Genomic DNA, 12,500 nt, shown 5'->3' on the forward strand with positions numbered 1-12,500 from the left:
TCTTGAATGAATGATTCAATGACTCACTCATAAAGATTTCACTTGTTTCATTACTGGATGAATCAGTGTTTTTGAATCAATCTCTTGAATGAATGATTCAATGACTCGCTCATAAAGATTTCACTTGTTTCATTACTGGATGAATCAGTGTTTTTGAATCAATCTCTTGAATGAATGATTCAATGACTCGCTCATAAAGACTTCACTTGTTTCATTACTGGATGAATCAGTGTTTTTGAATCAATCTCTTGAATGAATGATTCATTGACTCACTCATAAAGACTTCACTTGTTTCATTACTGGATGAATCAGTATTTCTGAATCAATCTCTTGAATGAATGATTCAATGACTCGCTCATAAAGACTTCACTTGTTTCATTACTGGATGAATCAGCATTTCTGAATCAATCTCTTGAATGAATGATTCAATGACTCACTCATAAAGATTTCACTTGTTTCATTACTGGATGAATCAGAATTTCTGAATCAATCTCTTGAATGAATGATTCAATGACTCACTCATAAAGATTTCACTTGTTTCATTACTGGATGAATCAGTATTTCTGAATCAATCTCTTGAATGAATGATTCAATGACTCGCTCATAAAGACTTCACTTGTTTCATTACTGGATGAATCAGCATTTCTGAATCAATCTCTTGAATGAATGATTCAATGACTCACTCATAAAGATTTCACTTGTTTCATTACTGGATGAATCAGAATTTCTGAATCAATCTCTTGAATGAATGATTCAATGACTCACTCATAAAGATTTCACTTGTTTCATTACTGGATGAATCAGCATTTCTGAATCAATCTCTTGAATGAATGATTCAATGACTCGCTCATAAAGACTTCACTTGTTTCATTACTGGATAAATCAGTGTTTTTGAATCAATCTCTTGAGTGAATGATTCAATGACTCACTCATAAAGACTTCACTTGTTTCATTACTGAATGAATCAGAATTTCTGAATCAATCTCTTGAATGAATGATTCAATGACTCACTCATAAAGACTTCACTTGTTTCATTACTGGATGAATCAGCATTTCTGAATCAATCTCTTAAGTGAATGATTCAATGACTCACTCATAAAGACTTCACTTGTTTCATTACTGGATGAATCAGCATTTCTGAATCAATCTCTTGAATGAATGATTCAATGACTCACTCATAAAGACTTCACTTGTTTCATTACTGGATGAATCAGCATTTCTGAATCAATCTCTTAAGTGAATGATTCAATGACTCACTCATAAAGACTTCACTTGTTTCATTACTGGATGAATCAGCATTTCTGAATCAATCTCTTGAATGAATGATTCAATGACTCACTCATAAAGACTTCACTTGTTTCATTACTGGATGAATCAGCATTTCTGAATCAATCTCTTAAGTGAATGATTCAATGACTCACTCATAAAGACTTCAATTGTTTCATTACTGGATGAATCAGCATTTCTGAATCAATCTCTTGAATGAATGATTCAATGACTCGCTCATAAAGACTTCACTTGTTTCATTACTGGATAAATCAGTGTTTTTGAAGAAAGCTCTTGAATGAATGATTCAAAAATAATAATAATTGTCGCCTCCTACTGGTGTAACAATGTAATCAATACAATCGTTATTTGAAATGTCAAGTTACTTTCAAGAGTAGATTTACTCTGATTAATCGTGCATCTAAAATGTCTGTTAATTGAAATAAAGCTGAAATAAAATAAAATGTTAATATTAGTTGAAAAACTTGGAAATGTTGCCGTGGCAATAAACTGAAATAAGTTTAAGCTGAAGCACTAAATGTATTAACTGGAAATAAACTAAAACTGAAATAAAGATAAATGAAACCTAAATAGCAGTATTTTACTAATAAAATGACAAAAGCACATCATGAACTTGAAAATATGAATAGCCTACACTAACACTGCAGTGATGCTTATGTGTGAGTTTGAGTGAATTCATTGAGCTTCAGGACAGAGATGAATTCAGCGTTTCGGCCGTTAACGTGAGCGTCATTTTCCTCTGACAATATTCAGAGAGGAAGCTGATCAATGTGGGCTCTGTGTGGAGCACAGCTAAAGCAAACACCACGCTACAGATACGTATTTATTCAGCAGTTTCTGCGGCTCAGTCACGTTTCCTACACACACACGAGCCGCACACACACTGACTCTGTTCTCCGCCTGGTTTGGTGGTTTAAATAACCTTAATTTGCTGTCAATTAAGCGCCTTTATGACCCAGAAGCCCAGAGCCGTCTTGTTCCAGTTATGTGAGATTATCCAGGATTGAAGCGGAGAGATTCGAGACGTGTGATTGGCTGAAGTGGCTCTTCTTAAAGCACATCTTCAGGTTTCACGAGGGTCTGACGGGGCCCGGGGCCCCAGAGCTGAAGCTAGAAACACCGTCATAAAGACACTGACTTCTGGAAGAAACAGCGGTGCAAATCACGTTATGCTTTATTTTCCCTATTATCGGCCTGGCCCGCATTGGACACCGGATTCTGAACTATGCAACGGTTTTAGTTTGTAAACAGTTATGTTTTTATGCATATTTTCTGGCAACCCGTCACAATTTAGTTGATGGTTTAGCATTTGAAAATGAAGAAATTAAGACATAAAGACATACTTGTTTTTATTTTTTTGTACTATTATATATATACAATATATTTCTTGTTTTGTTTAATATTTTTATGTAATAATAATCAAAAATATTTTTATATAATTAAATAATTAATAATAAAATAAAAACAAACTTGTTTTTTAATAATAAAAAAATAACGCAGAACTTCACTCTGAAACTGGCAATGTGCATATATATATATATATATATATATATATATATATATATATAATTCACTATTATATATACAATATATCTCTTGTTTTATGTAATAATAATCAAAAATAATAAAACATTTTAATATAAGTAAATAATTCATAATAAATGATAAAATAAGTAATACTAGTAATAATAATAATAATAATAATAATAATACATTTGTTTATTAATAATAAATAATATGCAAAGCTTCACTCTGAAACTGGCAACTTTCTATTTTTATATTTTTATATCACTATTATAATATATTTCTTGTTTTTAAAATATTTTTATTTAATAATAATCAAATAAAATTAAATAATAAATATTTATTATTATTATGATTATGATCATAGTCAGTCTATTATGATTAATTCTTTCCAAAATTAAGCTATTTAAATAATCTGGTGAAAATTCCTGTATTTATTCAGATATATTCACAATTAATAGCAGAAAATCTAAATATTGCAATGTCAGTTTTTTGCGCTTTTTTAACGTGGCGTGCATCTTTCTGCAGTGCTCACGGCAAAGCAGCAGGCAACAGTTAAAAAGTTCTCTAGCGTTTGTATTGCTCAAACATTAGAGCATGGTGCTTGCAACGCCAAGGTCTCGGGTTCGATTCCCAGAGAATGCATGAACAGAAAACATGCAATGTGAGTCGCTTTGGATAAAAGCATCTGCCAAATGCATAAAAGTACATTTAAAAAAGTTAAGGCAATAATTATAAATACAGTATATCTTTATTTTTATATAGTGCCTTCTCAAGGTGCTTACACAGAGACAGGAAAACGGTAACATTTAAAACCAAAATATGCATGCATAATGAGAAAAAATCCTAAAGATATATGTATTGAACTTGGCTTCTTTAATATTAGTTGGTAGTGCATAAGTGCAGAGATGAGACGTTCTTATTGCTCATGTTCATCAGTTCTCTTTAGTGCACTTTAATAAGGACTGTTAAATAAAGTATGATGTTATTTTCCTCATTAGCGAAGTGAGAGATGTGTGCAGCTGTCACTGCATTAGTCAGATAAGTGCGTTTGTTCTGCCCTCTAATGTGTGTTTCATGTCCACTTGAACCTGCAGTAAACAGTGTCTAAATGCCTGTAACAGCAGCTCTGTTATAGCGGCACAGAAACCAAATCTCCCACTTTTCTTTTCCTGAATGGGGTCCAAAATACACCCTGGAGAATCCCAGGGTCTCCATATCGGAGCATCTTATTCCCAACCGCACGGAATGAGGGAATTAAAATACACAATGCACTCACTCAATGAGGAGTGTGTTCATGAGCGCCAATGAGAGACTCAGCGCTGAGGAATGAATGAACCAGTGAAGGAATTGTGTGGATTTGAGATTTAATGAATATAATGTTTCAGTGTTTCCCTCGGGAGTTTGTGAGACTAAGGCGGTTGGACCAATCTAGAGTAGTTCTGGATGAATATTTTGTGCATTTTTAAAGTTAAATGCATCAATCTAGTGCACTTAGAGAGCTAAATGAAGAGCGCCAACCCCTTTTCAGTGGCCAAATTGTACAGAGTAACAATTGAGCTGTGCATTGATTCAAAGACATTGCTGATTCAAACTTTTTTTAGTTTGAATCCCTAGGGCCCTATCTTGCACCCAGCGCAATTGACTTTGTACACTGACGCATGTATCATTCCTATTTCTCACCCGACGCACAGCGGACTTTTCCCTCCACAGACGCACACCGGTAAATTAGGGAATGAACTTGCGCTCCTGGGGGCGGTTCAGCGAAAAGAGGAGGCGTGATCCGGCGCAAACGTTCCCTGGTGCTATTTTGCAGTTTCAGAAAACAATTCCGCCACTGACCAGGAGAAACCTCGTCTAAAGTCAGTGGCCCGTTATTCAGAGGCTATTTTAAGGGCACATGCTTGGCCATAATGTAGCGTGTGCACAACACACACACACTTTGCTTCTCTCATCTACACAGACGCAGTTGTTCACATTTTTGCAAACCATATATTATTACAAGGAAAATATTCCACACGAGGGAAATCATTGTTGTGTCCATGAAGATGTGAAAAATAGGCATAAATCTAGCTTACACATTTACCCAAATTATCATACGCCTGTTTAACAGAAGTTAATCTGGGTGTGTTTCTCCATCCCCAATGTCACTCTCTGTGTTTTACGGCCCTGACGAGAACGTCGGTCTCCTCGGCTGTGAACCGCTCCTGGCAAATCTGCCGTTATAATAGCAATCCGCCATGGAACAAGCGCGCCTGCTCTTAAAGGGAATGTGAGATGTCGCTCTGATTGGTTTATTTCATGTTACGCCCAAACCACACCTATGAGTAATGAAGCGACTTCAGACCAACACATTTTAGATTTGCGTCGGAGAGTCATTTATCCCGCCGGTATAATAGCAACAGCGCCAGAGATCCGCCCACAAAGTTACTTGCGTTTCGCGTTTGATACTTGCGTTTCAGATCGTTAAAATAGGGCCCATAGTGCCTCAGCCCACATTAGCTTGCAAAACTTTTGCATTTTCTCTCAACACATTTGCGTTCCCCCAAGAAATTTTTCATTCATTCGCAAAACTTTGTTATCTTGCAAAACCTTTGCATTTCCCTATAGAAACTTTATGATGGAGGTAATATGAGGTTAGAGGAAAAACTATATATTAATGCGTTTGCATGTGAATGCAAAGTTTCTCAGGGGAACGCAAGAGAGAACACGAATCTTTCACATGTTTCACATAGTGATAGTTGTTGTTCATCATGTCACTGTCAGACAGGACAGATGTGTTGAAAACACTGGAACCGGCTCATCATGGCGGGTCAGGACGTGCTCAGACGATCAGAATCACATCAGAATCTTTATTTGTCATTATACAATAGAGTACAACGAAATGATACGCAATCCTGAAACACTGAGTTCCTGTTGTGAGAGTTGGACAGACAGGAAGTGATGAGGTGTGAAAAAGGGGCGGAGTCAGCGAGACAGGGCCTCAGTGTTTGCTCTGGTTTAGCGTCAAATATTCTGTTTTACCAACAATCCAAATTCCCGCGTTGGCCTCTTGGCCCGGCGCTAAATGTGTTCTGCGTCCTGGAACTAATGGACTTAAGGAGAAGCGCAGCGGGCGGAGGAAAAACTGCTTATGCTCCAGGCAGAAGAACACAAGGAGAGGTTGATGGGAAGGTTCAATAGGTCACTGATGGGAATGCGTGTGTGTGTGTGTGTGTCTTGAGTCAGTGTGTGAGAATAAGAGAGATCGTGTTACAAAGAAAGAGTCGTGTGTACAATTGGTAACAAAAATATCTCATTTGTTAACGTTAGTTATTAACTTAGTCTATTTGGATACTTTTGCACCTGAAAAAAAAATATTTCCTTAAATCACTTAATTTCATAGATTGGTGCCTAACGTACAACTGAAAATCCTCCAGTTTGTCAATCACTGAATTGCTTTAAACAGGGTTCGAACAAGGTGTTTAAAGTGCTTGAAGAACTTGAATTTAACTTTTTTGAAATGTAATTCTTGGAAAACCTTTGAAAACAACCATATTTATGAAAAGATGCTTGAATTATTGGAAGACAATAGGCTATATTAGAAAATGTATAGAGTCATAGAGCTTATATAGATATATATAGATAATATATGAAGAGTTCAGACGCAAAAGCCTCTAAGTACAGGCACACTGTACATTTAATTATGTATTATTAGTGTGCATTGTCCCTGTTAAATAAACCTGAAATAAATAAATAAATAAATAAATAAGTGCCATTTGAAAATTTCTTCTAGAATGGTCATTTTTATCAAGCTTATATATTTTAGTTTAGTAATTTCACTTGAATGACAATTAATAGGTAATTTTCATTGCCATTTAAGTGAAATTACTGAACTTAAATATACAAGCTTAATAAAAATGATCATTCTAGAAGAAAATTTCAGATGGCAATTAGAGGCTTTTGCATCTGAACTCTTCATATATTATCTATAATATATCTATCATATATATAGAGCTTTCATTCTTTAGGTCAATATACAGTATATATATATATATATATATATATATATATATATATATATATATATATATATATATATATAGTACCAGTCAAAAGTTTGGAAACATTACTATTTTTAATGTTTTTGAAAGAAGTCTCTTATGCTCATCAAACCTGCAGTTAAAAAAAAAACAAAACAACAAAAAAAAAACAGTAATATTATGAAATATTATTACAATTTAAAATAATGGTTCTCTTTTTTAATATACTTTAAAATGTAATTTATTTTTGTGATGCAAAGCTGAATTTTCATCAGCAAGTACTCCAGTCTTTGGTGTCTTATGATCCTTCAGAAATCATTCTAATATGAGGATTTATGATCAATGTTGGAAACAGTTGTGCTGCTTAATATTTTTTTTATAACCTGAGATACTTTTTTCAGGATTATTTGATGAATAAAAAGTTAAAAAGAACTGTATTTATTTAGAATAGAAATATTTTGTAACAATATACACTACCGTTCAAAAGTTTGGGAACAATAACTATTTTTTTTAAAGAAATTAGTACTTTAATTCAACAAGGATGCGTTAAATTGATAAAAGGTGATGGTAACGATTTATATTGTTAGAAATGTTTTTATTTTGAATAAATGCTGTTTTTATGAATAAATGCTGTTAACGTTTTACTCATCAATGAATCCTGAAAAAGTATTCCAAAAAAATATATTAAACAGCACAACTGTTTCCATCATTGATAATAACTGAGTATCAAATCATCATATTAGAATGATTTCTGAAGGATCATAAGACACCAAAGACTGGAGTACTTGCTGATGAAAATTCAGCTTTGCATCACAAAAATAAATTACATTTTAAAATATATTAAAAAAGAGAACCATTATTTTAAATTGTAATAATATTTCATAATATTAGTTTTTTTTTTTTTTTTTTTGTTTTTTTTTTTTACTGCAGGCTTGATGAGCATAAGAGACTTCTTTCAAAAACATTAAAAATAGTAGTGTTTCCAAAACATTAAAAATAGTAGTGTTTCCAAACTTTTGACTGGTACTGTATATATATATATATTTAAGGGAGAAAAAATCAGTTTGAATGAGGAAAGCGATATCTTTGTCATAGTATTTTCAATGGTTAAAGTTTCCACAGCCATTGCATGTGCTGCACTTTATTAGTTTTCTGTTTTTTGATGCTTTAGTGGTTACATTTGTGTTTGATTAATTAGGTCGTTATTGCTTTGGATGATTGGGTAATTAGTTCAGTAATGAGGTCAGGTGTGTTGGTTCACACTGATATAAACTGTACCGGTCTATGATTGTTGCTTGCCCGACGAAGACCCTTCGGGTCGAAACATTGTTCATTTGAATAAATCCTTAGGAGCAGAAGTGGCTGTGTCTCGATTCTTGTTTATTTTGAGTTTGCACTTTATTTGTACCATTTTGTTGTATTATTATTTTTTAATTTATCTATTTGCCTTTTTTATAATTTGAAATATAATAAAGACATTGTTTGATAAGTGAGATCTCTGATTGTAGTCCTTGAAAACCAAAACAAGTAATGCTTAAAGTCCTGGAATTTCATTTTACAGTATCTGTACCGTACCAGTGCCGTTTACAGTACCCTGTTTAAAATACTGGAAAAGAACACAGTAATACCATGGTGAATGTCCAAAAAACAAATAAAAATAGTATGCATACTGTAAAAAATTAATGATCAATAAGTTATGACAACATATGTTTTTACATTGCTTTAACACATCAAAATAAGTTTAGCAATTTTCAACTTAATTTATACAAGATTGAACTCATTTTAATGTAATATAAGTTGAAATGACTTGAACATCCAAGTTGATTGTACTTAAAAATTTGAGGCAGCAACTTTTTATTTTTACAGTGTGGTCCCATGTCCAAAAGCCCAGTCATATCATGTTGTGATGTAGTGTGTGTCTTTGTGTCTGCGTTCCTGAGCGCAGGGTTTTCCGTGTCTCTAATGAGCCGTACTGCAGTGATTGTTCAGTTATTGTTGAGCTCTGGAGAGCGGGAGTGTTTCCGGCTCTTCCCGTCTCTCTGCCGTCGCTCGTACAGGAGCTCTGGAGACCTCGGCTGCTGTGTGTCTTTGACCTCACATGTGTAAGTGTGCGTTTGTGCGTGAGTGAGCACCGATTACACGGCTTCGCATGCCACGTCTGAGAATGCCGGGATCACTGGGATCACTGGGATCCTGCGCCCGAGGCTTCGCAGAAGTGCTGAGCTCACTGGTTTCCAGTGTACACAGTTGGAGGGGAATGCGTGTGTTTCTTGGTTTTCTGTAGATTCAGTTTAATGAACGGTTAAACACACCTCACCTCTATAAAGCCGTCCATTCATTGTTCAAACACTGTGAAACATGGAAGAATCCTGGAAATTCAATGCAGTGAAACTCTATTTGATTCCTCTATGAATGTTAAATTAGATTATCTGTCTGTCTGTATCTATCTATCTATCTATCTATCTATCTATCTATCTATCTGTCTGTCTGTCTGTCTGTCTGTCTGTCTGTCTGTCTGTCTGTCTGTCTGTCTATCTATCTATCTATCTATCTGTCTGTCTGTCTGTCTGTCTGTCTGTCTGTCTGTCTGTCTGTCTGTCTGTCTGTCTGTCTGTCTCTATCTATCTATCTATCTATCTATCTATCTATCTATCTATCTATCTATCTATCTATCTGTCTATCTGTCTATCTGTCTGTCTGTCTGTCTGTCTGTCTGTCTATCTGTCTATCTGTCTATCTATCTATCTATCTATCTATCTATCTTACACATATATCCTAACAGCAGGGTTGTGTGTTGTGTGTTGTGCAGTGTCCCCGCGGTGTGTTCGTGACGGGCAGGAGTTTGCCGAGGGCGAGGTGTATCGCATGGACTCGTGCTGGAGGTGTCAGTGTCGAGGAGGAGTGTCCTTCTGTTCCCGAGCCGAGTGTGCCGAGCCGGACTGCCAGAACTTCTACGTTCCCGAAGGAGAGTGTTGCCCCGTGTGTATAGGTATGAACATCATCGGTCTGAGAGTGTGTTCTTTTGTACTGATAAACCTGGATGATGTTAAGAACAAATCAGTTCAGATTCTCCTGACAGTGGCCCGAAAACAAAATTGTCAATTTTGAGTGTAAAATACATTTTATTTTCATTATTTCATTGATTCGTTTTATGTGAATTTACATTGATGCATTTGGCAGATGCTTTTTTTTTTACCATTTCAAGCACTTCTTTGGAAACGAACCCATGACCTCGGGATTGTGCCGTGTTCTGCTGTTGAGCTGCAAGAAATTCATCAGCCACCCAGTTTTAATTTGGCTTTGATTTGATCATTTGCGCTGGTTTTAGTGCATTTCCAGAAGCTGGAACAGTAAAGCATGGCAGTAGCAACACCATGGTCATGGATTCGATTCCCGGGGAAATCAAGAACTGATGGAATGTAAATGTTTAGCGGCGAGAATGTAAATGTGTAGCGGGGAGAACGTAAATGTGTAGCGGGGAGAATGTAAATGTGTAGCGGGGAGAATGTAAATGTGTAGCGGCGTGAATGTAAATGTGTAGCGGGGAGAATGTAAATGTTTAGCGGCGAGAATGTAAATGTGTAGCGGGGAGAACGTAAATGTGTAGCGGGGAGAATGTAAATGTGTAGCGGGGAGAATGTAAATGTGTAGCGGCGAGAATGTAAATGTGTAGCGGGGAGAGTGTAAATGTGTAGCGGCGAGAACATAAATGTGTAGCGGTGAGAATGTAAATGTGTAGCGGGGAGAATGTAAATGTGTAGCGGCGAGAACGTAAATGTGTAGCGGGGAGAATGTAAATGTGTAGCGGGGAGAGTGTAAATGTGTAGCGGCGAGAACATAAATGTGTAGCGGGGAGAATGTAAATGTGTAGCGGGGAGAATGTAAATGTGTAGCGGGGAGAATGTAAATGTGTAGCGGGGAGAATGTAAATGTGTAGCGGGGAGAATGTAAATGTGTAGCGGCGAGAATGTAAATGTGTAGCGGCGAGAATGGCGAGAATGTAAATGTGTAGCGGCGAGAGTGTAAATGTGTAGCGGCGAGAACATAAATGTGTAGCGGGGAGAATGTAAATGTGTAGCGGGGAGAATGTAAATGTGTAGCGGGGAGAATGTAAATGTGTAGCGGGGAGAATGTAAATGTGTAGCGGCGAGAATGTAAATGTGTAGCGGCGAGAACATAAATGTGTAGCGGCGAGAATGTAAATGTGTAGCGGCGAGAGTGTAAATGTGTAGAGAGTGTAAATGTGTAGCGGCGAGAGTGTAAATGTGTAGCGGGGAGAATGTAAATGTGTAGCGGTGAGAATGTAAATGTGTAGCGGTGAGAATGTAAATGTGTAGCGGGGAGAATGTAAATGTGTAGCGGTGAGAATGTAAATGTGTAGAGAGTGTAAATGTGTAGCGGCGTGAATGTAAATGTGTAGCGGTGAGAATGTAAATGTGTAGAGAGTGTAAATGTGTAGCGGCGAGAGTGTAAATGTGTAGCGGTGAGAATGTAAATGTGTAGAGAGTGTAAATGTGTAGCGGGGAGAACGTAAATGTGTAGCGGCGAGAATGTAAATGTGTAGCGGGGAGAAGGGGAGAATGTAAATGTGTAGCGGCGAGAATGTAAATGTGTAGCGGGGAGAATGTAAATGTGTAGCGGGGAGAATGTAAATGTGTAGCGGGGAGAATGTAAATGTGTAGCGGGGAGAATGTAAATGTGTAGCGGCGTGAATGTAAATGTGTAGCGGGGAGAATGTAAATGTGTAGCGGCGAGAACATAAATGTGTAGCGGCGAGAATGTAAATGTGTAGCGGCGAGAGTGTAAATGTGTAGAGAGTGTAAATGTGTAGCGGCGAGAGTGTAAATGTGTAGCGGGGAGAATGTAAATGTGTAGCGGTGAGAATGTAAATGTGTAGCGGTGAGAATGTAAATGTGTAGCGGGGAGAATGTAAATGTGTAGCGGTGAGAATGTAAATGTGTAGAGAGTGTAAATGTGTAGCGGCGTGAATGTAAATGTGTAGCGGTGAGAATGTAAATGTGTAGCGGGGAGAATGTAAATGTGTAGCGGGGAGAACGTAAATGTGTAGCGGCGTGAATGTAAATGTGTAGCGGTGAGAATGTAAATGTGTAGAGAGTGTAAATGTGTAGCGGGGAGAACGTAAATGTGTAGCGGCGAGAATGTAAATGTGTAGCGGGGAGAAGGGGAGAATGTAAATGTGTAGCGGCGAGAATGTAAATGTGTAGCGGGGAGAATGTAAATGTGTAGCGGGGAGAATGTAAATGTGTAGCGGCGTGAATGTAAATGTGTAGCGGGGAGAATGTAAATGTGTAGCGGCGAGAATGTAAATGTGTAGCGGGGAGAATGTAAATGTGTAGCGGCGTGAATGTAAATGTGTAGCGGCGAGAATGTAAATGTGTAGCGGCGAGAATGTAAATGTGTAGCGGGGAGAATGTAAATGTGTAGCGGGGAGAATGTAAATGTGTAGCGGGGAGAATGTAAATGTGTAGCGGGGAGAATGTAAATGTGTAGCGGCGTGAATGTAAATGTGTAGCGGGGAGAATGTAAATGTGTAGCGGCGAGAATGTAAATGTGTAGCGGGGAGAATGTAAATGTGTAGCGGCGAGAATGTAAATGTGTAGCGGGGAGAATGTAAATGTGTAGCGGGGAGAATGTAAATGTGTAGCG

General features: G+C 36.9%; 1 protein-coding gene across 3 annotated transcripts in view; it reads left to right on the forward strand.

The window, feature by feature from the left end:
• The window catches only part of LOC307147696 (cysteine-rich motor neuron 1 protein), a 71,042-nt gene that overhangs the window by 18,128 nt on the left and 40,414 nt on the right, over nucleotides 1-12,500 (forward strand). For all 3 annotated transcript variants that reach the window (XM_079852602.1, XM_079852600.1, XM_079852601.1), the window contains exon 4: nucleotides 9,643-9,822. In XM_079852602.1, the coding sequence (XP_079708728.1) occupies nucleotides 9,643-9,822 (180 nt within the window). The remainder of the gene's footprint in view (nucleotides 1-9,642; nucleotides 9,823-12,500) is intronic.

This window comes from Squalius cephalus (genome assembly GCF_949319135.1).
Source record: "Squalius cephalus genome assembly, chromosome: 20".
NCBI classification, from domain to species: domain Eukaryota; kingdom Metazoa; phylum Chordata; class Actinopteri; order Cypriniformes; family Leuciscidae; genus Squalius; species Squalius cephalus.